The sequence below is a fragment of the Trachemys scripta genome, chromosome 6 (assembly GCF_013100865.1).
Source record: "Trachemys scripta elegans isolate TJP31775 chromosome 6, CAS_Tse_1.0, whole genome shotgun sequence".
NCBI lineage: Eukaryota > Metazoa > Chordata > Testudines > Emydidae > Trachemys > Trachemys scripta.
In genome coordinates, this window is record NC_048303.1 from 38,704,408 (window position 1) to 38,729,781 (window position 25,374).

At 42.0% G+C, this 25,374-nt stretch overlaps 1 protein-coding gene across 6 annotated transcripts in view; it reads left to right on the forward strand.

Annotated features, from left to right (window-relative positions):
- Positions 1-25,374, forward strand: part of ERBIN (erbb2 interacting protein) — a 244,021-nt gene that overhangs the window by 133,689 nt on the left and 84,958 nt on the right. For all 6 annotated transcript variants that reach the window (XM_034773471.1, XM_034773472.1, XM_034773470.1 and 3 more), the window contains 2 exons: positions 18,345-18,423; positions 21,991-22,080. In XM_034773471.1, coding sequence (XP_034629362.1) covers positions 18,345-18,423; positions 21,991-22,080 — 169 coding nt within the window. The remainder of the gene's footprint in view (positions 1-18,344; positions 18,424-21,990; positions 22,081-25,374) is intronic.

Sequence of the window (25,374 nt, forward strand, 5' to 3'; positions counted from 1 at the left end):
CCCCCCCAACACCCAGCCCTCTGCCCTGAACCCCCCCACACCCAGCCTTCTGCCCTGACCTCGAGTCCCCTCCAACCGCAGCCCTCCGCCCTGAACCTCCCACCCAGCGGGCTGAGCAGGCTGGCGGCATAAGATCAGCATTTTAATTTAATTTTAAATGAAGCTTCTTAAACATTTTGAAAACCTTGTGTACTTTACATACAACAATAATTTAGTTATATAATATATACTTAGAGAGAAACCCCTTCTAAAAAAAGGTTAAAATGTATTACCGGCACGCAAAACCTTAAATTAAAGTGAATAAATGAAGACTCGGCACACCACTTCTGAAAGGTTGCCTACCCCTGCTCTCTATTTTTGATTACAAATATTTGCACTGTAAAAAACCAAAGAAATAGTATTTTTCAATTCCCTCATTACAAGTACTGTAGTGCAATCTTTGTCATGAAAGTTGAACTTACAGATGTAGAATTATGTACAAAAATAACTGCATTCAAAAATAAAACAATGTAAAACTTTAGAGCCTACAAGTCCAATCAGTCCTACTTCTTGTTCAGCCAGTCGCTCAGACAAAAAAGTATATTCACATTTGTGCGAGATAATGCTGCCCCCTTCTTGTTTACAATGTCACCTAAAAGTCAGAACAGGCATTTGCATGGCACTGTTGTAGCCAATGTCGCAAGATATTTATATGCCAGATGCGCTAAAGATTTATATGCCCCTTCATGCTTCAACCACTGTTCCAGAGAACATGTGTCCATGCTGATGACAGGTTCTGCTCGATAACAATCCAAAGCAGTATGGACTGACACATGTTCATTTTCATCCTCTGAATCAGATGACACCAACAGAAGGTTGATTTTCTTTTTTAGTGGTTCGGATTCTGTAGTTTCCGCATCAGAGTGTTGGTCTTTTCAGACATCTGAAAGCATGCTCCATACCTCATCCCTCTCAGATTTTGGAAGGCACTTCAAATTTTAAACTTTGAGTCAAGTGCTGTATCTTTAGAAATTTCACATTGGTAACTTATTTGCGTTTTGTCAGCTCTGCAATGAAAGTGTTCTTAAAACGAACAACATCTGCTGAGTCATCATCCAAGACTGCTATAACATGAAATATAGGGCAGAATGTGGGTAAAACAGAGCAGGAGACATACAATTCTCCCCGAAGGAGCTCAGTCACAAATTTAATTAACACATTATTTTTTCAGTGAGTGCCATCAGCATGGAAGCATGTCCTCTGGAATGGTGCCGAAACATGAAGGGGTATACAAATGTTTAGCATATCTGGCACGTAAATACCTTGCAATGCTGGCTACAAAAGTGCCATGAGAACACCTATTCTCACTTTCAGGTGACATTGTAAATAAGAAGCAGGCAGCATTATCTCCCATAAATGTAAACAAACTTTTTTCTCTTAGCGATTGGCTGAACAAGAAGTTGAACTTTAGACTCTAAAGAAGTAGGATCTAAAGTTTTACATTGTTTTGTTTTTGAGTGCAGTTATGTAACAAAAAAAAATTTGTAAGTTACACTTTCATGATCAAGAGAATGCACTACAGTACTTGTGTGAGGTGAATTGAAAAATACTATTTCTTTTAACATTTTTACAGTGCAAACATTTGTAATACAAATGTGATCACTGTATACTTTGTATTCTGTGTTGTAATTGAAATCAATATGTTGGAATATGTAGAAAAACATTAAAATATTTAATAAATATCAATTGGTATTCTATTGTTTAACAGTGCAATTAAAGCTGTGATTAATCGCAATTATCTTTTTTAATTGTGATTAATTGTTTTCAGTTAATCTTGTGAGTTAACTGTGATTAATCGACAGCCCTATTAGAAAGCATTTCCTAATATCTAACCTAAATCTCTCTATTTCAGCAGATTAAGCTGAGTACTTCTTGTCCTATCCTTCAGTGGACATGGAGAACAACCGATCACTTTATAACAGTCTTTAACTTATTTGAAGACTGTGATCAGATCTCTTTCTCCTCTACCACCCAACCTCCTCATAGTCTTTTCTCAAAACTAAACATGCCCAGTTTTTTTAACCTTTCTTCAAGGTCAGGTATTCAAAACCTTTTATCAGGTTCATGCTGCAGATTTTAAGCTTATGAGATTTGTTAAAGGTTTTGGGGTACAGTAGTACCATTTTCATTCTATCCTTATTGTAAATGTTTAATGTGAATGGTGAAAACTAAGCCAGTGAGCAAATAGAGACTGTCCTCATGTCACTGGTGAAAAGGGCACTTGCCTGCATGACCATGATTTGTATAATTTAATATACGTTGGGAATTTCCACAAAAGAGAAATAGTGCACCATGGTTTTATGAAGTGAAAGTGACTTGACTTTCCATTCTATGGAAAATGGCATTAGATCTATAGCTGCCATCTAACTTTTTCATGAGTACTGAGCAGAGCATTTTCTCTGAAGAATGTTAATTACTTGTGTTTCAGCAGTAGTAATGGAGAATGTAATGCATGCTGAAATCTTTTTACAAGTCAGTAGGTCATATTGGTGGGAGACATAGGAGATGGGGCAGTAGAGAGGAGGGTGAAACAGAGCTGCTGATCTTAGAACAGAGGTAGGCAAACTACGGTCCATGGGCCACATCTGACCCACGGGACTGTCCTGCCTGGACCCTGAGCTCCTGGCCGAGGAGCCTAATCCCCCGCCCCCTCCCCCGCTGTCCCTCCTCCCCTGCAGCCACGCCGACGTGTGGGCCATGCTCTGGCCCGCTGCTCCCGTTGGGCAGTGTGGGGAGTGCAGCTGGCTCTGGCCGGGTGTCATGGCTGCGAGCTCCTGCTGCTAGTAAGGGGGTGGATGGGTGGGTAAGGGAGTGGAGGGTTCTCGGGGGCAGTCAGGGAGGAGGGGGCGGTTGGATGGGGCGGTCAGGGGATGGAGAACAGGGAGGGTTGGGAGTGGAAGTCCCGGGGGGCCTGACAGGGGCGGGGATGTGAATAGGGGTCGGGAGAGCAGTCAGGAGACAGGGAATGGGGGGGGAGGGTTGGAAGGGGGTGGGATCCTGGGGGAGCAGTTGGGGTGGGGGTCCCGGTAAGGGGTGGTCAGGGGACGAGGAGCGGAGGGCGGTTGGATAGGGGGTGGGAGTCTCGGGAGGGGGCGGTTAGGGGACGAGAAGGGGGGGTTGGATGGGTTGGGGTCCTGAGGGGGGCAGTCGGGGCGGGGAAGGGGCAGGGCCAGGCTATTTGGGGAGGCACAGCCTTCCCTACCCGGCCCTCCATATAGTTGCGCAACCCCGATGTGACGCTCGGGCCAAACAGTTGGCCCACCCCTGTCTTAGAAGTATCCATATTGGATAGCAGACTCTTAAGTGATGTTCCTATAGGACTCTTCCTCTACTTACACTTTTCTGACATGTACACAATAGGATATACCAAGTTTCAGCATTGCTGACTTAGGGTACGACTATACTTACCTCCGGGTTCAGCGGTAAGCAATCAATCTTCTGGGATCGATTTATCGCGTCTTGTCTAGACACAATAAATCGATCCTGGAAGTGCTCGCCATCGACACCGGTACCGGTACTCCGCGAAAGGAGTACGCGGAGTTGACGGGGGAGCATGTGGGCCCGGTAAGTACCTTGTAGTTCGAACTAAGATACTTCGACTTCAGCTACATTATTTACGTAGCTGAAATTGCGTATCTTAGTTCGAACTGGGGGGTTAGTGTGGACCAGCCCTCAGAAAGATACTATGCAGATTGGCTTTTTTGTTTGTTCTGAGGGTGCTGGACTCTGCTGTGGGCCTTGTGAACAACAACATAACTGGCATAGCAGAAGATGTAATATTGTAGCAAAATTTTGTTCCTTCATCACACTGTGATCTGAATTTCTATAATACGTACAATTGTAGAGAACGTTGATGGTCTTTATAGGAGTATCGATTGAATTCCTTCAGGCATAGTAGAAGACAAGTTTGTATGAAATTAGCATCTTGCAGAACTGGGCTCTGGGTAAGAGAGATCTCAAACTTTTTGTGTAAGGACTAGATCTACATTAGTATCCTCTCAGGAAATGAAAGAAGTTGTAAATAGAGCCAATTGTTAATGTTCTAGGTGCAACAAAATGTATTATTTCTTGCTTAATATTTTTTTGAGGTTTAAGCTCATCATCAGAATGAAAAATTAATTATGCATGAATGCTGTTAAGCTCATCTCCAGAAGAATACTCAAGAGTAGCATTGCCCTTGTATACTATGTTTTGATACTCAATCCTTCAAATAGCTGCATGTATGACTACAAGTGGAACATGAACCCTCCTTCCCCCTCCCTTCCAACAAAAGTATAAGTGGCATATTTTATAATTAAGGATGCAATTCTGTCACAGAGGTCATGAATTCTGTGACTTTCCAGGACCTCTGTGACTACTTCTGGGACAGGGCTGGAGCAGCTGTCAGCCGTGGGACTGCTGGAGCAGTGGCCACCGGAACAGCTGGCTAGCAGTCAGCCCTGAGACTGACTGAATAGCTGGCTGGTGGCCAGCTCCGGAGCAGCAGCGGTCAGCCCCTGTTGCAGGAGCATTGGCGGGGCTGGAGCAGCTGCAAGCCCCAGCAGTGCTCTGTTTGCCCTCCCTCCCTCCCCTCTGGGATATTTTTAGTAAAAGTCAGGGACAGGTTGTGGGCTTTCATGAATTTTTGTTTATTGTCCTCAACCTGTCCCTGACTTTTACTAAAAATACCTGTGACAGAATCTTAATTTTATTTATAATCCCACTGCATTCAGTAACAGTTAGTGTTTGTTTCTTTAAAGAGATTTTTGGCTTCTGTCTTTTGACTTTTGCCTGCCTGCTGAGACTTTGGACTTTTTTCTTGAAGATGGAGTTACTATTTTCCTTTTGATTCTGGCAAGATGAAGAATATTGGCTCTATATTTTAATGATAATACTAGTTGTTGGATTACCAGTGATAGGTCCCTGTGGCTGGTACATTTATGTACTACATTTCAATCTATAACAAATGAGAGCTCTAGCTATCTGAGTTATTCTTCTTGATACAAGTAGAGTATTTCCACAGATTTCAAGGCACAGGGTTTTTTTTCCTGAGACGCACACAGGTGCATATTCTGTGACCAACTGTATACAAACAGTGAGGACCCAAATTGCTGGGATTCTTACCAGTAAAGCAACTGTATCAATTGGCAGCATCTCTTAAGAGCTCAGAACATGGACTGATGGGACATACTGTAGGTGTCAGACTTTGTGCTATGTGGCTAAAGGCAGAGCTAAATTAAGGCATAAATACTGTGGATCCATGCCTTGGTCTGTGGCTCATGGAGTTATGTGATTTACATTAGCATTGGTTTTCTTTTTTAAAAAAGTAAATCTCTAGCTCTTATGATAAGTAAAACATGAAAACGTGATCAGAGCATAACCGATGAAGTGAAACCTATCTTGAGTCTGGAACAATAGCTCTAAAAGGATTGAACAGCCCTATTCATCTCAATAGAGTGTTGACTCCAAGATCTGTTGCATTGGGGGCCCTTGCCAGCGCCACTCCAACAGAGGATTGTATGCATGGTTGGAGAAAAGTGGGTGGGTGGGGGGAAGGTTCCATTTCTACTCAAAGTGAGCTGAGCATTATTAAGGCACTTAAGCATGGTGGATGGGATTTTCAAAAGTACTCAAAGTGTGTACCTGCTCTCCATTGGGCATGGCTTATCCTCCACCCACCCACCCACCCACCCAGGCAGATACAGTCTGGAAGAGCACATACACACTCTTCTGAATTTAGAATTCACTCTGAGGGAGGCAGAGATGGCCCTTGCTGCTGCTTCTGGTAGGAAGAAAGGGGTCCCATGCCAGTGTCCTTGTCTCTCTGGGAGAGGAGGTGGCCCCCAGCCACTGCCACGTGGTGTGCTAGGCCATGGTGAGGCTTTGTTCATGGTATACTTTGGGCCCCAGATTGCCTCAATCCAACCCTAGCTGTGGGAGAGACAAATTTGAAACCCTGAGATGCACTAAAACTACCCTGTTAAAGACAATAGAGATTATATAGGTGTAACAGAATCTCTATTCCTGGTGGTGTTGCATGAGGAAGGGAAAAAATTGAGTTTCAACTCTCAACTTCCGTTTGTGGATTTGGTGATTAGAAGATGAAGTTTAATGACCAGCAGTTCTCAAAGCCAGGAGGATCACCAGTTCTCTGGGGAGATAAGGGTTTACTTTCTGAATACCTAGTGATCAACCTAGAAGGTGGAGAACAACAATTTTTGGAACTCTGGCCACTAGGGACAGAAGAAAGAGCAGAGATAGAATGAATCATCTTGCTTACTGCCCTTCTTGACCCTCTTCTCTCATCTCTCTCTTTCTTTCTCCCCTGCCCGTTTGTGTTTATCCTTCTACTTTCCCTTCTTTGTATCCTTCATTTCAGTTTCGGTTTTCTTGCTAGAAGGAGAGATGAAAGAAGGGATAGCAAAGAGAAAGGCAGAAGTAACTGCAACTCTATGCTTCTAGCATGTGGGAGGTAAACAGCAGAAGGAAAGCGGGTGGCCTGGGGCTTTGGTACAGTTGATTGATAAATATTGCTTCCTACTTCCTGATGGTTAAAGCCACTGAGACACAGAACAGAGTCATTTAATTCACTTCCAGAAATAGTTTTTAGAATCCGTAGTATTTGCAACACAGCAGGCAAAAATAGGTTTGTTTTTCATTACTCACGTCCCTTAGTCCCACTTTTATGAAGTTTAATGCTTTGAATGACAGCTTTTATCTATGTAAAAAAACTGAATGAGACTGGTAGCCATCTTTTAGCAGGTAACATGGTATATGTCTGGAGGCATTAACTGCTGATCAACTTCAGTGTCAGACTTCTAGTATGAGTTGTTTGTTGTTCTTAGTTATTGATTTAATATGAATTTAGCTGTAAGAGTTCTTCTGTTCTTTATTTGTAACTCAATGTAAAGCCAGATCCTCAGCTGGCATATCTCACTGTAGCACCATTAAAGTTTATGTACACCAGCTGAAGATCTGGTCTGTGGTGTATATACACAAAATCAAGACTTTGTCCCTGTAGCCAGTAAACTTTACTGCACAGCAAACATTTTTCTTTTCCAATCATCTTTAAATATATTTTCCCCTTTGATTACTTTACAGATCCACACTTTGATGGAAAAAGGAGTCTTGTTCTCACAGATAAGAAATAACTTAGTCTTCACTAGGCAAATAAATTGTGTAAAACACACAAAGGGATAAGATTAGTGACAGTGATGCTTTTAATGCCTCTTGCCAAAGGCATAATCAAACATAAGGCTACTGCAGAGCCTTCTGTTTTATATATCAAGCGCAGTGGATTAACATGTCTATATTTGGATACTTGATATCTATTTGGCTGTTCTTGAGAGCAAATTTATGTTGATACTTTACTCTTCCTTAGTAGATGTTACTATATATGCAATTTATTTGTTTTTTTATAGGTATTCATCACCAGTTTCATATGAAAGTTTAACAAGTCTTTTGTGATATTTTCCTTAATACAAGCAGCGTACTCTAATATTAAACATGCAGTTCAGCTGATGCTGTTCATGTCTGATACAGAAGAGTGGCAATATGGCTAAAGTATTAATATAATAGGTTTTATATCTATTGTACTTTTGTATGGCCATGTCTGGCTTTTCTTTTAATCAAATATTTTCCACACATTGTTTTTCACATTTGCCATAACATTTTGTGACTGTTAACGATCAGATATGACTTAATGAACCATTAATAACTTAGTTGTCAGTCATACTCTGATAACTGGATAAGTTTAATATAGTAGTTGCCTGTCCTATTAACATACATAACCTTTCTGAATCTCAACTATATATATATATATATATATATATATATATATATATATATATATATACTTACTTATATTTATATTTGTTTAAAGATTTGGGTCAGATTCTGCTCTCATTTACACTAGATTAAATCTGGAGAAATTTCAATTTGCTCTGGATTTTCACCAGTTTAACAAAGGATGCAGTCTGGCTGAGTGTTTTTCAAAGCCACCTTTGTATACTCTGTTTCCTGATCAGGATACCAGTAGTGTACCAAGCACAGCTTTTATTTCAAGTGTTTCAATTAGGGAGAATTTACACTAGAAAGAAACAGCACTGTGTCTTTGCAAAATTTGGTATGATGTGATTTGCAAACAAAATGGATCACTTATTCCCAAAAAGATATAGGACCTGATTTTCCTCTTTGGAAGAGAGGAGGGGAGGTCAACTGTGGCTTCCTGATTCTGAGAGCCAGTTTGCTCTAGCCCTACTGAGTATTAGAGTAGCTGAAGAGTTGCTCTAATTTCTGTCCAATAGGGAACCTATGCCGTCAGAGAATGTGTGTGATGGAGAAGCCATGCTCCCTCCTTACAGCTGATACAACTGCTATGCAGGTGTGGGAGGATGGGGCTGGCACCAGGAGTTGCATCAGTCTTCTTTATAGCAGTGAGGAGGCCGTCTGCACTAGGGCAATTCCTGACTGGCTTTTTATGGCCAAAGTCTGTCCCTTTTGAGGCACTTGAGTGCTGTAAAGGGCCTGGATCTCAGTTGATTATATGGCCCATGACCTGTCATTTCTTCTAGTCAACGTGCCCAAGTCCTCCTTGATATCTACGCAAAGGCTGGAGTTCATCGGGGCAGTGCTGGACTCAGTACAGGCACCAGTGAGCCTCCCGGAATCCAGATTTCTGGCCATCCAGCGTGTCATAGACTCGATCCTAAGGTTCCCCACAACCACAGCCAGATGCTGCCTGCAGCTCCTGGAACACATAGCACGTGCACTCACGTAGTCAAGTACGCTTGGCTACAGCTCAGGACTTTACAGGCATGGCTAGCCCAATTGTATCACCCCGGCAGAGATCCCCTAGACGTTATGACAGTTCCTGCCTGAGTATTGGACTCCCTGCGATGGTGGCTCAATCAGCCGGTAGTATGCGAGGGTATCCCCTTCACAGCAGCGCAGCCGGCTCTGAGGCTGGTGACAGATGCGTCAGACCTCGGCTGAGGAACCCACTTAGGGGAGCTAAGGACGCAAGGCTTGTGGTCCAGAGATGAGAGGCTGCTCCACTTCAATGTAAAGGAGCTCAAGGTGGTTCTGCATTTGTTTGCATTAGAGTTCACTAATTGCTTGTTTCCCTTTGACGTCTCTCACTGTCTTCTCCCCAAGGGGATCTATTTTAGGTATGCCCAGTTTCTTTAAAAACTTATTACCTGCTCACCCTTATATTAACATGTTGGATGTGGATAGTTCATAAAAACTTTGAAAACTTTTACAAAGATACGTTTAACTGTTTTTTCTTTTGTCCGTCTGTTGTTTATGACTGCCTAGGAAGGAGTACTGCAGAAAGGGATCTGGGGGTCATAGTGGATCAGAAGCTAAATATGAGTCAACAGTGTAATGCTGTTGCAAAAAAAGGCAAATATTCTGGAAAGTATTAGCAGGAGTATTGTAAGCAAGACACGAGAGGTAATTCTTGCGCTCTACTCTGCGCTGATTAGGCCTCAACTAGAGTATTGTGTCCAGTTCTGGGTGTCACATTTCAGGAAAGATGTGGACAAATTGGAGAAAGTCCAGAGAAGAGCAACAAAAATGATTAAAGGTCTAGAAAACAGACCTATGAGGGAAGATTGAAAAAACTGGGTTTGTTTAGTCTGGAGAAGAGAGGACTGAGGGGGGACATAAGTTTTCAAGTACATAAAAGGTTGTTACAAGGAGGAGGGAGAAAAATTGTTGTTAACGTCTGTGGATAGAACAAGAAGTAATGGGGCTTAAATTGCAGCAAAGGCGGTTTAGGTTGAACGTTAGGAAAAACTTCCTATCAGAGTGGTTAAGCACTGGAATAAATTGCCTAGGGCGGTGATGGAATCTCCATCATTGGGGATTTTTAAGAGCAGGTAGGACAAACATCTGTCAGGGATGGTCTAGATAATACTTAATCCTGCCTTGAGTGCAGGGGACTGGACTAGATGATCTCTTAAGGTCCCTTCCAGTTCTATGATTCTATGATAGCAGTGATGTGCATACAGACTCCTACAGATTTTAACAATCTGACTAACATCTTTCCAAATTTATTCCCTTGTTCAAGTAAGTGGAACCAAATCAAGGTGTTTTGCTTGCCAAGAGAGATGGCAACTGAGATTTGGCCTAATTTATTTTTTCTTGTGCCATTTCAGATTTGGTTTCATGATAGTTTTCAAAGTTTTAAATACATTAATTAATGGGCTTCCTGCACACTTTTTTCTTGTGTACTGCAACTTCTGGCTTAGTAATTCCCTTTTTTGTATTAATTAATGATCTCCAAAACCACCAGGGGAGTAGGGAGGATAGGTTCATACCTTTTACAAGCAGAGTCAGCTTTGGCATTTTTTGCCATGCCTAAGAAATATTTTGCCACCAATCATCTGGTGCCTTCCCAGCCACCTTTAAAACATACTGATTATTTTTTGAAAGAATGGGATAGTAAAAAAGTGTCTCTTATCCACCGTGCTCATATTGGAATGCTTATTTTGCTCCCTTGAATAGTTCATTAAAGGGGGACTGCTCATATCATTAACGTTTAAACACGTGCACAATTGTGGTCTTGGTTTTATATATACAAAATACCCCATATTAAGATTGCCTAACACTTTCCATTATTTAAAAAAAAATCTTGCAATCTTTCTTTGGAGAGCTTTGGTTGCTTCCATAGCTTGCAGTGGGATTTTGAAATTTTGCAGGGGAGTACAATTAAGTTAATGGAAAGTCATTCACATTTGGCTGAGTTATATACTGTAGAAAATCACCGTTTCCTGTTTGAGATTTTCATAACAAGACACACATTTTTTCTCTAATTAAAAATAGAATAGATAGTCACAGCAGCGCATCCACCAGCCAATCTGCATAGCTCAGACTGCACTGTTTTGCACTCATAAGTCAATAATGAGCAAGAAATTACCACCACAAAAACTTTACATGTATTTTCTCAGTCCATCAATAGCTGATATTTTCATTCGGAATACTTAACTATCCATTTATCTAATAAAAACAACAAAAATGCAAATCCCACCAGCCAATCTACTCTTCTCTTCTGCCAGCCCACTTCTCTATTCCTCTGTGTCTAGTCACCAGATATACTTTCGGTTTTAGATAAAAAGTTGAGTGATTAGTATATGTCTAAATTAATCTACAAACTCCATTCTGTTTTGTGAACGTCATTTGGATTGTAAACTACTGTGCCCTTCACTTTTGCCCTGTGATCTCCATCTTGAGCTGGGACACCCAGGAGATATTAGAAGAAATCCTTACATCTAGCAGAAAGGATAACAATGGGAAAGTCATCAAAATTCCTCAGCCTTGATGGACCTCCATTCAAATGTGTTTATGCTAGGACAGCAGGCTGGCTGCAGTTCCAGGGGAATTACTAGTTCCAGTTTAGATGCATGAGGAAGGGGGGTCTGGGAGTTCAGCAGCTGATTACCTGACAGGTTTTGAAGCTGTCCGAAGGTCACCTGACAGAGGAGGCCAGAATTTTATTTAAGGGCCAGATTTTTGTGCCCCCAGGCACTCTCACTGTCCATCTGCTGACAACCGGAAGATTAAGCAAGAGGAGTGGAGTGCAGGAGCATACTGGGACCCTGAAAGGATACTAACCAAAATGCAAAGGGCTTTCAGAGTGGTAAGGACGCTGGAGGGAGAGAGATTTTATATGCAGGTGTTTGTTACTTTTACCTAGATCTGTACCTCTTGTGCTTTGTCTGTTTAGAAGTTCCTTTGTAAAGTCTGTGTGCTCCCTTTGTTTTAACTATCACAGGGCCCTCAAAGGGTTAAACAGTAAACCAGAAAACTCACAAGGATGGAGCTCTGGGAAAGGGATGCTTAAATTGGTGGGGAGAATTAGGGGTTCAGCACTAGTCTTCCGGCCTAGGATAGCTGGATCACTGGGTCCCACCTCCCAGTAAGATGGTACAGGGTGTCTGTAGGCTTGGTGTATGCCAGAGAGGCTGGAATAAGAGTGTCTGGATGCTTCTCAGACCCAGTAAATTTAAAGGCACGTGGGATCCAAAGGTTGGGTCCAGTACAGCAGCCTGGTGTCACACCACAAGCGTGAGCTCATCCAGGGTTGTAACAGAAGTTATTACCAATACTGTTCCTTCATTTTCAACAAAAAAGTCATCCTTTAAGCAATACATGAAATCTTGAGGTACACTCTGTTAATGACAGATGAGTTCAAGAGGCCTCCTTAATTATATCTGGAAAATTAGTCAAGCCTCCTATGCAGTAGATTCTTCATAGTGTATATTTCACATTGGTTTAACATTTCATGCCATATTAGGCTTGTTCTATCAGGAGATTTGGATGGCATTACTTGGTGCAGGTCAAATAGAGACTTCATGCTACAAGTAGAATGTAGCTATTGGGTATTTCAGGTTTTTGAAAATAACCTTTTGTTGTGTAACAATTTTTGGAGCACTATAGTTATGAGTTATGGTTTCTAGCTTCTTTCAATTCCTGGTAACTTTATTTAAAATCTTTTGAGATGAAAATTTCTCTGCTTACTCTCAAAAGTGAACTTTTCTTGGAAAACGTGTGTTAAATTTGTTCAGTTTTCGTTTGAGCCATAAGAATAAAAAAAATTGTTCTTTTCTTGTAAAACTCAAATGGCTGAATCTATAAATTATATGCAGTAGTATCACATAATTGACAGATATCTGAGGTCAGTATTACAAATGATGGCTCAATTTTTTTACTCTTTTGCTTTGTCATTTGTCCTTCGCTCAGTGAGCCATTTGCCAAAAGAGTCATTGTAGTGTATTATCTAAACACCTGGATACTGTGTGGCTCAGTGGATTTCCTAGACCATCATCTCTAAATAAGAGTTCAAATCCTTGTATAAGTCAGAAGGGAAAGAGTTCAACATTTGGCATGATTAAAAACAGCTTCTTTCCAAGAGAGACAGGAACTCTGGATTAGCAGGGTCAGAACTGTTACTTGGTAGAGCTGTGTGGAAAAGTCAACAGTATGACTTACTACCTTCAAAATAGCCAGTTTACTTAGGTTTAAAAAATATTTTGTGGCTGGATTACATGTTAAACTGTGATGGTTCCTCTGTAGTGCTACAGTTTACCATCAGAGGGTCCTGTGGCACCTTTAAGACTAACAGAAGTATTGGGAGCATAAGCTTTCGTGAGTAAGAACCTCACTTCTTCAGATGCAAGAATTTATTTAAAATAAAAATACCTGCAGAAGGATATAGGAGCAATGTAGCACATTACAGTGGAAAAGGAAATGCAATTGTAATAAGACTCATGTTTCTTAATTATAGGATAATAAAGATCTAGATGCATGGTATAGGTCACGCGTGCCAAAGGCGGCATGTGAGCTGATTTTCAGTGGCACTCACACTACCCGGGTCCTGGCCACCGGTCTGGGGGCTTTGCATTTTAATTTAATTTTAAATGAAGTTTCTTAAACATTTTAAAAACCTTATTTACTTTACATACAACAATAGTTCAGTTATATATTATAGATTTACAGAAACATTAAAACGTATTACTGGCACGCGAAACCTTAAATTAGAATGAATAAATGAAGACTTGGCACACCACTTCTGAACGGTTGCCGACCGCTGGTGTAGGTGATGCTCTTGGCCAGGGAAAATGGGCTTCAGTGCCATTTTTCCTACTCACATTGTAGAGTATTTTATAGTATCTGTATTTCAAATCATTTTCTTGCCCAAATCTCTGACAAGTTCTAATAGGAATTTTGGCAGAGACTGTTTAGATTACAAATTCACTGTGTAATATGTGGGTTTATGCAGGCTTCCTTGGATTTAGGAAGAGGAGTTGCAAATTTGGAAAATGGTTTTGATATCTCTTCCATAGCCTTACAAAAAAGGACCTTCACTTTCAATTATTTTATTGGCCATAGTATTTGTTTCTGATAACAATAATCGGGGGAGAAATTATGGTGTTCAAAAAAGAATTAGACAAGTTCATGGAGGATGGGTCCATCAGTGACTATTAGCCAAGATGGTCAGGGATGCAACCCCATGCTCTGGGTGTCTCTAGCCTCTGACGGCCAGAAGCTGGGAATGGACAACAGGGAGATGGATCGCTTGATGATTGCCTGTTCTGTTCATTCCCTTTGAAGCATCTGGCATTGGCTGCTGTTGGAAAAGAGGATACTGGGCAAGATGGAACATTGGTCTGACCCAGTATAGCCATTCTTATGTTCTGCTATGTTTATTGATAATAGTCCATTCATTAAGAAAAGTAAATCTACATATTTAAACAAGCTTCTAACAATTCGATCATGGAAATTATGCTGATACACACACCAGTTTAGAGTACTAAGCCAGTATTTTAACTTTGGAACTTGTTCATCTCTATGTTGTGTTGTTGAATTACAGCATAGATGAGAAGACATACCAGAAGACAAATTTAACGAAAATGTAAATAAAATGATTGTAGTTCTGTTTTAGTCCCCATCCCAACTCCATTTGATATACCCATCTTTTACTTTCTGGCCTTTATTATTTTAACCAAAACATAATTTTTGTATACTTGTAACTTTCTTTTAAAAAGTTGTTTAAGTATTAAGTAGTTGTAATCATCAGATTACAAATCATATAGTTTTTACATACCTACATATTAAGTATTAAAAAATGAATTTTTCTTTTTCAGAAGAGGTGTCAAACTTATTTGATGGATAGAGATGGTTTCTCTTTTTAATTAATCTCAGTGGGCATTGTATATCTGTGATGGGCAAATGTTTTGTAATGTTTATGAAGCCAGTCTATACCTCAGTTTTCCCCTATTTGTTGCATTGTTATCTAGTGGGTGAAAAGAGACTGTTCTTGGCAGGCTAAGACACAGGTGTGAATGATGCCTAGTTGTCTGGGGCCTTAGGTCCCATATCAGCAGAGCTCTTGAAAATACAAGTATCAGAGGGGTAGCCATGTTAGTCTGGATCTGTAAAAGCAGCAGAGAGTCCTGTGGCATCTTATAGACTAACAGACGTATTGGAGCATGAGCTTTCGTGGGTGCATCTGATGAAGTGGGTATTCACCCACAAAAGCTCATGCTCCAATACTTCTGTTAGTCTATAAGTGCCACAGGACTTTTTGCTGCTCTTGAGAATACAGTGGCCGATCCAATTGCCTGGATGTGGACACCTAGTAACCAATGACCCAGAGAGAGATCTAGACTCCCCTCCTCTCAGCAGGGAGGCAGAGCCACATCTCCCCAGTTTGGAGATTAAGGACTGGAGAGGTGTGAGGTGGGAGTTAAGTATTGGCTGCTGGAGGAGTCAGGGGGATGCTCACTGGGAAGTCTGATTGAGGAGGTCAGACAGACTAACAGAGGGAGAGAGCTTTGAGCTCTGGCTAACTAGAAGGTACTCTACTGTAACCTTCATTTCTCTGTGCTATCCAAGGTCTTCCTATACTGTGTTCTAGTCAACTAATATACCTTACTGTTTAACATCACTGACTGAGTGTCACTGCAGATGCTTGTGGAGGTGCATTGCTCACTAAGATTAAGCCTCCCTCAAGGGTCTGTCTCCGTATCCTCGCAGAATGGAGCTCACCGTGTAAAGCAGGTGTGCTAAAGGCCTAGAGGTCCAGTCTAAGGAGGCGGTGAAGGAGTGGTACCCCCTGTGGAGTCTGGCATACTGAAGGGGTCCTCCCAGAGACTGTTCCAAAGCTTTCTCCTGAGGGTATTCTGCGTCAAAAAAACAAAAATTCTGCACACAATATTTGAAAATGCTTCAAAATTCTGCCAATTTTATTTGTCAATAAATAAATGTGTTGGATCCAGAATGGGAGCGGGGAGCACAAGCCACTGACTGCACAGAGGTGTTGGAGATCACCCCTCTCCTCCCCCCCCTCCTCCCCGCAAGGACCAGGACTGTCCAGAAACACCCGGGGGCTCTGTCCCTCTGTGCCAAGCACAGGAGCTGTAGGCAGGCAGGCTCAGCCCAGCGAGATCCAAATATGGAGGGCTTAGTGTAGGGAGATCCAGGTGTGGGGTGATAGGGTTCTGTGTGGGGCAATCTGGGTGGGGGGCCTGGGTGTGAGGGAGATCAGGATAAATGGGGGCTTGTTGGGAGGGAGGGGCTCTGGGTGCAGACACAATGGGACTCCACAGGGGGATCCAGGTGAAGGTGGTTCGGGCTCAGCAGGGGTGGTGGTCTTGGTTTGGCGGGCTTGGGGGGGGGTCCCAGGTGCTGGTTTGGTGGGGTGGGAATCTGAATGCAGGTGGCTAGTCAGGGTGGTTCAAGTGCAGGGGGTGGTCTGGGTACAGGCGGTGAGGCTTGTTGGGATGTGGGGTCAGTGGAGGGGTTCTGAGTGCAGGGGGTGAGGCTTGGCAGGGCAATTTGGATGAATGGAGATTGGGCGAATGGGGGAGCAGCTCCCCGTACAATGACCCCTCCTCCTCCTCCTCCTCACGACTGAGGAGCGATGGGGGCAGGAAGCGGGGCTCGGGGTTTCAGCACTTCCTGCAGCTGGAGAGGTTTCTGGGAGTGGGTCTGACACAGCCCTGGCCACTCCTTACCAGGGAAGAGGAAACTCTGTCCTCTCCAGCCCAGCCAGGATTAGTAGCTGAGCCTGGCACAGAATAGGAGTCACTGGCCGAGGCTTCCCCAACCCCGCTCCTCCAGTGATTTACCACTCCACTGGCTGCTCTGGGCACCCAAAACAATGCACCTGCACTGCTTGGGTGTGGCGCATGACTGTTCTTGCAGCTTCCCTGTCAGTCATTTTTTTGCAGGGAAGCAAAGAAATCTGTGTGGGACATGAATTCTGTGCATGTGTAGTGGCGCAGAATTCCCCAAGGAGTAAAAGCGGGGGCCATAGCACTATTCCTGTGGATCTGTGACAGTATTACCCTGAATCTACACCTGGACTACCACTGATTTGAATGAGAGATTTGCTGAATATTTAGCTGTTTGTTCAATACTTTATTGTTGCATTCAGAGTCACTCAGTGAGAAAATATTTACCTTTAGACCATCGCAAAGGTATCCCTTTGTTTCTTTTCCTTCCCCACTCTTTTTCTTTCCCTCTTCCTCCTCTCTCTTCACCCCTCAGCATTTCCTGCCCTGCAGCAGTTATCATTTCCCATCTCTCCATGGGCTTCACTCCTACTCTCCACATTGCATTTGCTAACATGATCATTTGTGATTATGTATATTGTATGTTGTAAATATTTTGGTCTACCCAACAAATTTTACATCTTGTTTGTCTTACTGGTATAAATTAATTTGAGGCTGAGGAATGGTAATCCTCTTTGCTGAACCTAGGGTTGAGAAACAGGACTGTTAATCTTGCCTTGGGGTGACAAAGATTACATTGACACTGAAGAGTCATAATTGGGCTTTAGAGTTACCTAGTGAGATTAATAGAAGGTAGGAAAGTTCCCACCTCTGAGGCTACCTTCACTGCACCAGGTGTTGTTTTTTCACAGTGGGATAACTAATCTGCATTAGCTGTCCCATTGTAAAATCCTGTTGGAGTCAAAGCACTGTAGTTTTAATAAAAACTTTAATGAAAGGTAGCTAGGTGGGGCTAATGCTATATCCCCACCTGTGATTGGCCTTGCTTAATTTACCACATAGTAAAACTACAGTGCCATGTCTCCATGAGGATTTTATAGTGGACTAGTTAATGCATGTTATCTTGTGGGAAAAAAACACACTTTTCTGGGCAGTAAAAACAAAGTCTATCGTTTCAGGCTGTTTGTAGAGTTAGGAAGACAACAGCATCAATTACATTTACATTTAATTAACATTGGGAAGGTCTCTGCAACCATGAAGGCTAGACTCTTACTTTTTTAAAGGAATGAAGTTTATATTCTACATAATCAGAACATGTCTTGCAGGCCACATAAACACATCAGGTGGGCTTGAGCTATAGTCTGTCTAAATTTGGCGGGGGAGACAGGGAGCACAATTTGTTACTGAAAATGTATATATGTGTAATTGATGATTGAAGGCTGACCCAAAGGCTGCCATTGACTTCAGTGGGCTCTGGATCAGGCCCTTCATTTGCCTTACTGATCCATGAAAGTCACTGTTGCAGTGGTTCTCTGGAGTGTTGATGGGAGCCTTTCCTGATAGAACACAGAAAGAAGCATTTTGAGAAACAAATAGTGGGTATGAAATGGGTATTGCGAGAGAAGGAAGTGCATGAAAAAGGATATTTATCATACGAAGTGGTCCTCAAAATGAAAAATTGGAGAACCACTGCATTAATTGTTAAATGAATTGGTTCTTTTTTAAATGTTTTAAATTAAACATTTTTCTGCCTGTGATTGAGTCTAATAACTTAACATAGTTTGTCTTTTCCTTATTTAACAGGCATACAGGAGTTTCCAGAAAACATCAAAAACTGTAAAGTTTTGGCAATTGTTGAGGCCAGTGTAAATCCAATTTCAAAGTAAGTTCCCCCTCCCCCCCTTCATTCTGATGACAAAACCTAAACTTTCTTACCATTTATTGTGTTGTATGTCTGTATAGTTACACAAGGAGCTAGTAGTGCCCCCCATAATTAAAGTTGCCCTGCAGGTCCCATTATAAGATGCTCTTTTTCAGTTGCTTACAACTTTGCCAAACTTTAACTGTCCAGGCTGAAATTTTCTATGCAGGTTGTTTGCCTCAGGTTGAGTTTGATTTAGGATTGTCCTGGAGTCCCCAGGAATTAAAGATTAATCTTTAATTAAAGGTAAAGTCATGTGATGAAACCTCCAGGAATTCGTCCAACCAAAGTTGGTAGCCCTAGTTCGATTAAAGTTTCAGCAAAAACAATTCAACGGTTTCTGAGAACAAGTTTAGTGGAAGAATATATATTTCCCCATGGTTAAAAGAAAACAAACAGACCAACTGAATTCTTATAACTCTTTCACTGAGATGCTCTAGTGCCCCCATGCTTTGAAGCACGGAGTTGAAATTTAGCAGGGAGATAGCCCTGTGTAAGGGACATGCTATCTAGTGTTTGTATGACTGATTGCCCAAATTTGGCCAAGTTATAAACCTTTTAAAAATTGCATTTGCCACAACAAATAAATAATATAATAATTACTGTATAGTAGTAACTTGCTAGAGTTTGGCAGGTAAATTCTCAAGTCCATCTGCACTGATCAGGCTCAAGCCCAGGAATGCAGGCTCTTAGCTGCTCCTGGCTGCTAGAGGTGTCTGTGGCACTGGGCTCTGGAACTAAGAACAGAACTGTCATCATGGAGGCGGAAGCAGCCTGACTGAAATGCAGATGGGACAAGAACTGAGCCAGGATGGGGAGATGAGGCAGGGAAATGAGACTGGGAGAAGGAGCATGAGGGGGTTGTTGAGGGAGAGGCAGGACTGGCACTGGGACAGGCTGGAGCAGGCAATAGCAGAAGTGGTCAGACTTGCAGGGGAATGGGGCAGAAGAGTGTGCCCACAAGAACATACTCCCTTCCAGAATCTGGAATTGAACGGAAGGTTCTTGGGTCTCCACTGTCAGCAAATAGCTACGGATCTAGAGCAGTGGTTTTCAACCTTTTTTCATTTGCGAGCCCCTAAAAAATTTCAAATGGAGGTGCTTTGGAAATCTTAGACATAGTCTGCAGACTGCCACGGGTCCACAGACAGCATGTGGAAAACCACTGATCTAGAGACTGATCCATACAGAGGATGACACAACCTACTACTGTTCTTAATTACTTCTTTAGCTCAAGTGACAGAGACCTGTGCTGTGGATCTAAGAGTTCCAACCCTGTTGATGAACCATGTGGCTATCAGTATGGTTCTACAGGATAGAATTAGGTTAAATCAGTTGAATGCTGCTCTAAAAACTGGATTCTTTCCCTGCCTTTGCCACAGAGTTCTTGTGTAATGCTAAACTGGTTACTTAAACCAAACTTTTCATAGGTGCTCGCTAATTGTGTGTTCCTCATTTTCTGAGTGGCGGACTTGAAATCCTTGGATGAGTACTCATAGGTGCAACTGAAGTCACTGGGCTAGAACACACAGAGTGTTATATAATGCTAAGTACAGTGAAAAATCAAGTCCTAGAAATCTCAAACTGGGCACCCAAAATCAAAGAACAGTTCTGACCTTAATCTCTTTGATCCTCACTTCCTTATCTTTAAAATTGGGGTCATACCACCTCACCACACACAGGGTTGTTGTGCAAATCAGTTCATTAATGTTTGGGAAGCACTCAGATATTTTAGTGAAGAGTGCCATGGAAAAAGCCTCTGAGAAGCTCAGTATTCAGAGCAAGGTTTGAATAGTGTGCAGTAAATAAGACATAGAATCACACTTCGAAAAATAAGGATAAAACAAGATACTGAATAGCTATTGGTTCTGTGAATACCATCTGTCCTGTTCACTGAATGAGGCAGGAGTTCTGCGGGGAGCGGAGGGAGGAAGTGATCTTGTTATAAAAGATGGTATCATAGTGGATGCACATATGGGAGGTAACTTAGGGTTGCACAGACAACCTTAATTCTGGCATTTCCTTACTTTTGAGTGCTTGATTTTTGCAACCTTGATATTCTTTTAACATCGTTTTTGTGTGTAGTTATATATACATCGTCTTCCTCAATAGATATATACAAAAATAAAAAAAGGGATTAACATTTTTGCAACCTTAATAAAATAACATTTGAAAATAATCCAACATGTGCATGCACATATATAATTATATAATCATTTATATTTTAATGTGTAACTGTATATTAGATAATTATTACTAATTAAGTGTAAGTAAACTGTACTAAATTTGTACTAATTAACTGATCAGATGATCCATCTACACTCTATTCAATTTAAAATTATGGGATTTTGTAGGCATAAGGGCTGAGTGGGTATGTTGGATAAAGATAAATAAGTAAATATTTATTGATATAGCACATGCTGCTTTACATTAAGGTCAGATTTTGCTATCTTTTTAAGACTGTAAGTGTTAGAAACTTACTTTTTGTTTTAGACTAAAGTTTAAATTGTTCAGGAAAGTAGGACTTAGACAGTTTCTTGTGCTTCCCTTTCATTACTGGAGTGTATTTTTCAATTCTTGGTTTTGATGAAGTTAAATATGATGTTGCAGGGGTTTCTAAACTGAGCTTTTAATGGAAGCATTTATAGAGAGACTAATGTTTACATAAACTTTTGGTTTTTAAAATGACAAAAGATGCAGGGAACCACAATACCATCTCCTTGGATGGGCAGAAACATGTAGATTCTCAGCTTGCTGGGAACATTATTGTTTTTCTTTTTTTTTATGTCAGAGTCATAAATCTTTAAAAATAGGAAATTGCTGCTACTTCTTTTGCTTCTGCTGCTATTTCTTAGGCACCTACAGCCATAACATTTGAATGCCATTACCGACTTTTTTAGAAGTCACCAGTTCTCTGAAGAAGGTGGACAAATGTATATTCCTCTTCCTCAACTATCAGTTGCTTAATTAAAAAGAATCCAATCTGTCTAGTTTATTTCATGGGAGCACAAACCATGGACCATTTTGCAAACTCATCTCCTAGGAAAAGACTTGCCCAGAAGTGATGGCTCTTGTCTCTCTGGTGACAAGATTTAGGCTTGGCCCAGTTTCTGGAAGTAGTACTATCACAGGTGAGATCTCTGCTGAAAATGACTATCACCCCACTTCCATGCCTAAAAAACAAATAAACTCAAAAAGTTTTACTAGTTTTTCATTAGCCTTGGTATTTCCACTCAGTGCATCTTCCACAGTGGATTGCAGTGTGAAAACAAGCCTTTCAGATAGCTAGACCATAACCTGTTCATAGCATTGAAAAACAAGGGCCTTGAAACTGATCCTGGTATGAACAGTTAGCCGAATGTAGGCTGAGAGAGCCTTGTAGAAATGCTGATAAACCTTAATTTTAGCATATATGTTCCTTTTGCTATACTAAACAAATTATACTGTGTTATAAGAGAGTACAATATAATAACGATATAATGTTGAAACAAAAACAGTGCCTAAAAAATTTTTTTTGTGTTCATCTAGGCTTCCAGATGGATTTTCCCAACTGTTAAACCTAACACAGCTGTACCTGAATGATGCTTTCCTTGAGTTTTTGCCAGCCAATTTTGGCAGGTAAGTTAAATTTGAATCTGAAAACCTATAATATTTAATTCTTGGTTCTTAACTATTCAGAAAACGTTTTGCTGCCTCTTAAGCAAAGGGTGGGAGATAAATCTCCAACAAGTTTTCCATATATTACATAGCTTAAAATAAAACAAAAAACACCAACATCCTCTTTGGTAGATCTTCCTGAGTGTTCTGTTTGTACCCTTGAGAAACCTTACCAAACATTACTTAGTGGAAAATAACAATTAGATGCTTGTCTCACTTCATGGGGTAAGTCTGTCTTGTTTTAAGTATGAGAAACTAATCTTGCTGAAATACAGCTTGGTCACCATTTAGTTGTTGGAATGGAGCAAAACAATGACTTCGTCTTCAGCAATCTATTTATTTATGAACATTCCATCTGTTTCTGGTACTCACAGAGATGTTTTTACACATTAGTAAACTTATGTAAACCAGTGATTCCTGAACGATTAGTGCTTAGGAACACACAACATATTCGCTATCAGTTATTCGCAGTACCCTGTGTGATGGGTTCCCCCTTGGGGTGTCACCTGGAACTGGGGTACCACTGAGCCCTCTGACCCACCAGTCTGGACTCCCTCTCACACTGTGCTGCCTCTTGCACTGGGCTCCCTCTCACACTGTGCTCCTCCAAGCTTGCACTTTCACCAGCATTCACACAGACAAGGATACACCCAGTTGCAGTTACATGCAGACTCTGACTAGCCACTGCACACTCACTCACTCATGCCCGTCACCCCAATCAGGGTATGGGCCGCCAACTACAGATCTCCAGAGTCCTCTATCCTGGGCCATTTGCTCTAGCTGGTTCCAGGTATAGCCCATTTTTATGCTATCAGCCTGAAGGTCGCGTCGCCAGGTGTTTCTTGGATGGCCTCTTTTCCGCTTGCCTTGGGGGTTCCACCGCAATGCCAGTCTAGTGATGTTGGTTGGCTGCTTGCATAGTGTGTGTCCTATCCAGCCCCACCTTCTCCTTCTAATTTCTTCCTCTGCTGGAAGTTGACAGGTCCTCTCCAAGAGGTAGATGTTGCTGATTGTGTCTGGCCAGCGGATCTGGAGAATCCTTCTAAGGCAACTATTTATGAAGGTCTGGATCTTCCTGGTGGTTGTTTTAGTTGTCCTCCAGATTTCAGCTCCATACAATAAAACTGATTTCACGTTGGAGTTGAACAATTTAATCTTTGTTGCCAAAGACAGCTCTCTGGAGCTCCAGATGTTCTTGAGCTGTAAGAAAGCTGCTCTTGCCTTACCGATCCTTGCTTTGATGTCTGCGTCCGTTCCACCCTGTTGGTCGATGATGCTGCCTAGGTAGGTAAAGGACTGCACTTCTTCCAGAGGGCTTCCATTCCGTGGGTCATTACTGATGGAGTTAATCTTGAGGATCTTGGTCTTGTCCTTGTGGATGTTGAGGCCAACCTGTGATGACGTGGCTGCCACTACGCTGGTCTTCTCTTGCATCTGCCGTTTGCTATGCGAAAGGAGTGCAAGGTCATCGGCAAAGTCCAGGTCATCTAGCTGGGTCCACAACATCCACTGGATTCCATTCCTGCGCTCATAAGTGGATGTCTTCATAATCCAATCAATGACAAGGAGAAAGAGAAATGGTGACAACAAGCATCCTTGTCTAACTCCGGTTCGCACCTGGAAGCTGTTTGTAAGTGCCCTCCATGGATCACTCTACAGTGTATGCCGTCATATAAGTTCTTAATCAAGTTGACCACCTTTGCTGGGATGCCATAGTGCTGAAGGAACTTCCAGAGAGTCTCTCGATCCACGCTATCGAATGCTTTCTCATAGTCAACAAAGTTGATGTACAATGAAGAGTTCCACTCCATAGACTGCTCGACTGCGGAGTGTTGCTATCTGGTCCGTGCATGATCTGTTTTGTCGGAAACCTGCCTGCTCATCTCGTAGCTGTGGATCGACGGCATCCTTTATTCTCTCTAAGAGGACTCGGTTGAAGACCTTCCCTGGCACCGATAGAAGTGTGATTCCTCTGTAGTTGGCACAATTTCTGAGGTCTCCTTTCTTGGGGATTTTAATAAGGTATCCCTCTTTCCAGTCTGCCGGAATCACTTCTTCTTCCCATATCTTCTCAAAGAGGGGATACAGCATTTCCACTGAAGCATCCAGATCTACTTTCAGGGCCTCCGCTGGAATATCGTCAGGTCCAGCCGCCTTCCTGTTCTTCATCATAGTGATGGCTTTTCTGATCTCATCTCCGGTTGGTCTATCACAATTGATTGGAAGGTCTTCATTGGCTGGGTCAATGTCTGGTGGATTTAATGGTGCTGGTCTATTCAGGAGTTCCTCAAAGTGCTCCGCCCATCTATTTATCTGTTGTTCTATTTCTGTTATAGTCTTTCCCTGCTTGTCTTGGACGGGACGTTCTGGCTTGCTGAACTTTCCAGACAGTCGCTTGATGATGTCATACAGCTGTTTCATATTACCGTTGTATGCTGCCTGCTCCGCTTCTGCTGCCAGTCCATCCACATAATCTCTCTTATCCTTCCTAATATTCCTCTTCACTACTCTATGGGCTTCAGCATACTCTTTTTGCGCTTTAGCCTTTGCTGCTCTAGTCCTGCTGTTATTAACTACTGCCGCCTTCTTCTTTCTATCTTAGTCAAGGTCTCTGCTGTGATCCACTCTTTCTGCTGGTATTTCTTGATTCCAAGCACTTCCTGGCATGCTGACCTAAGTGTGTCTCTCACTTTCTGCCATCTGTTAGATACACTGTCTTCCTCTTCCTCAGACCGATCCTGTAGTACTGAAAACTTATTCTTCAGCGTCAGTCCAAAATCTTCCTTGGTCTTATGATCCTTCAAAAGGCTGATGTTGTACTTCGCTCTTCTATCTGACACATCTATCCAGTTCTTCTTCAGCTTCTATCTGGCCGCCACTAAGTGATAGTCGGACGCTACGTCTGCTCCTCTTCTAACTCTAACGTCCTACAAAGATCTTCTGAACTTCTTGCTAATACAGACGTGATCCATCTGGTTTTCTATCGTGCCTGCTGGCGATACCCAGGTACTCTTGTGGATCCGCTTGTGAGGAAAGATGCTACCTCCTATGACCATGTTGTTAAGTGCACACAGATCCACAAATCTCTCTCCATTCTCACTCATCTTTCCCAGAGCGTGGGTCCCCATGATTTGTTCATCTCCTGTGTTGTCAGGTCCAATTTTGGCATTAAAGTCTCCCATAAGGATGGTAATGTCTTTGTCTGGGAGAATCTCTAATATTTTCTAAAGTCTGTTGTAAAAATAGTCTTTGTCC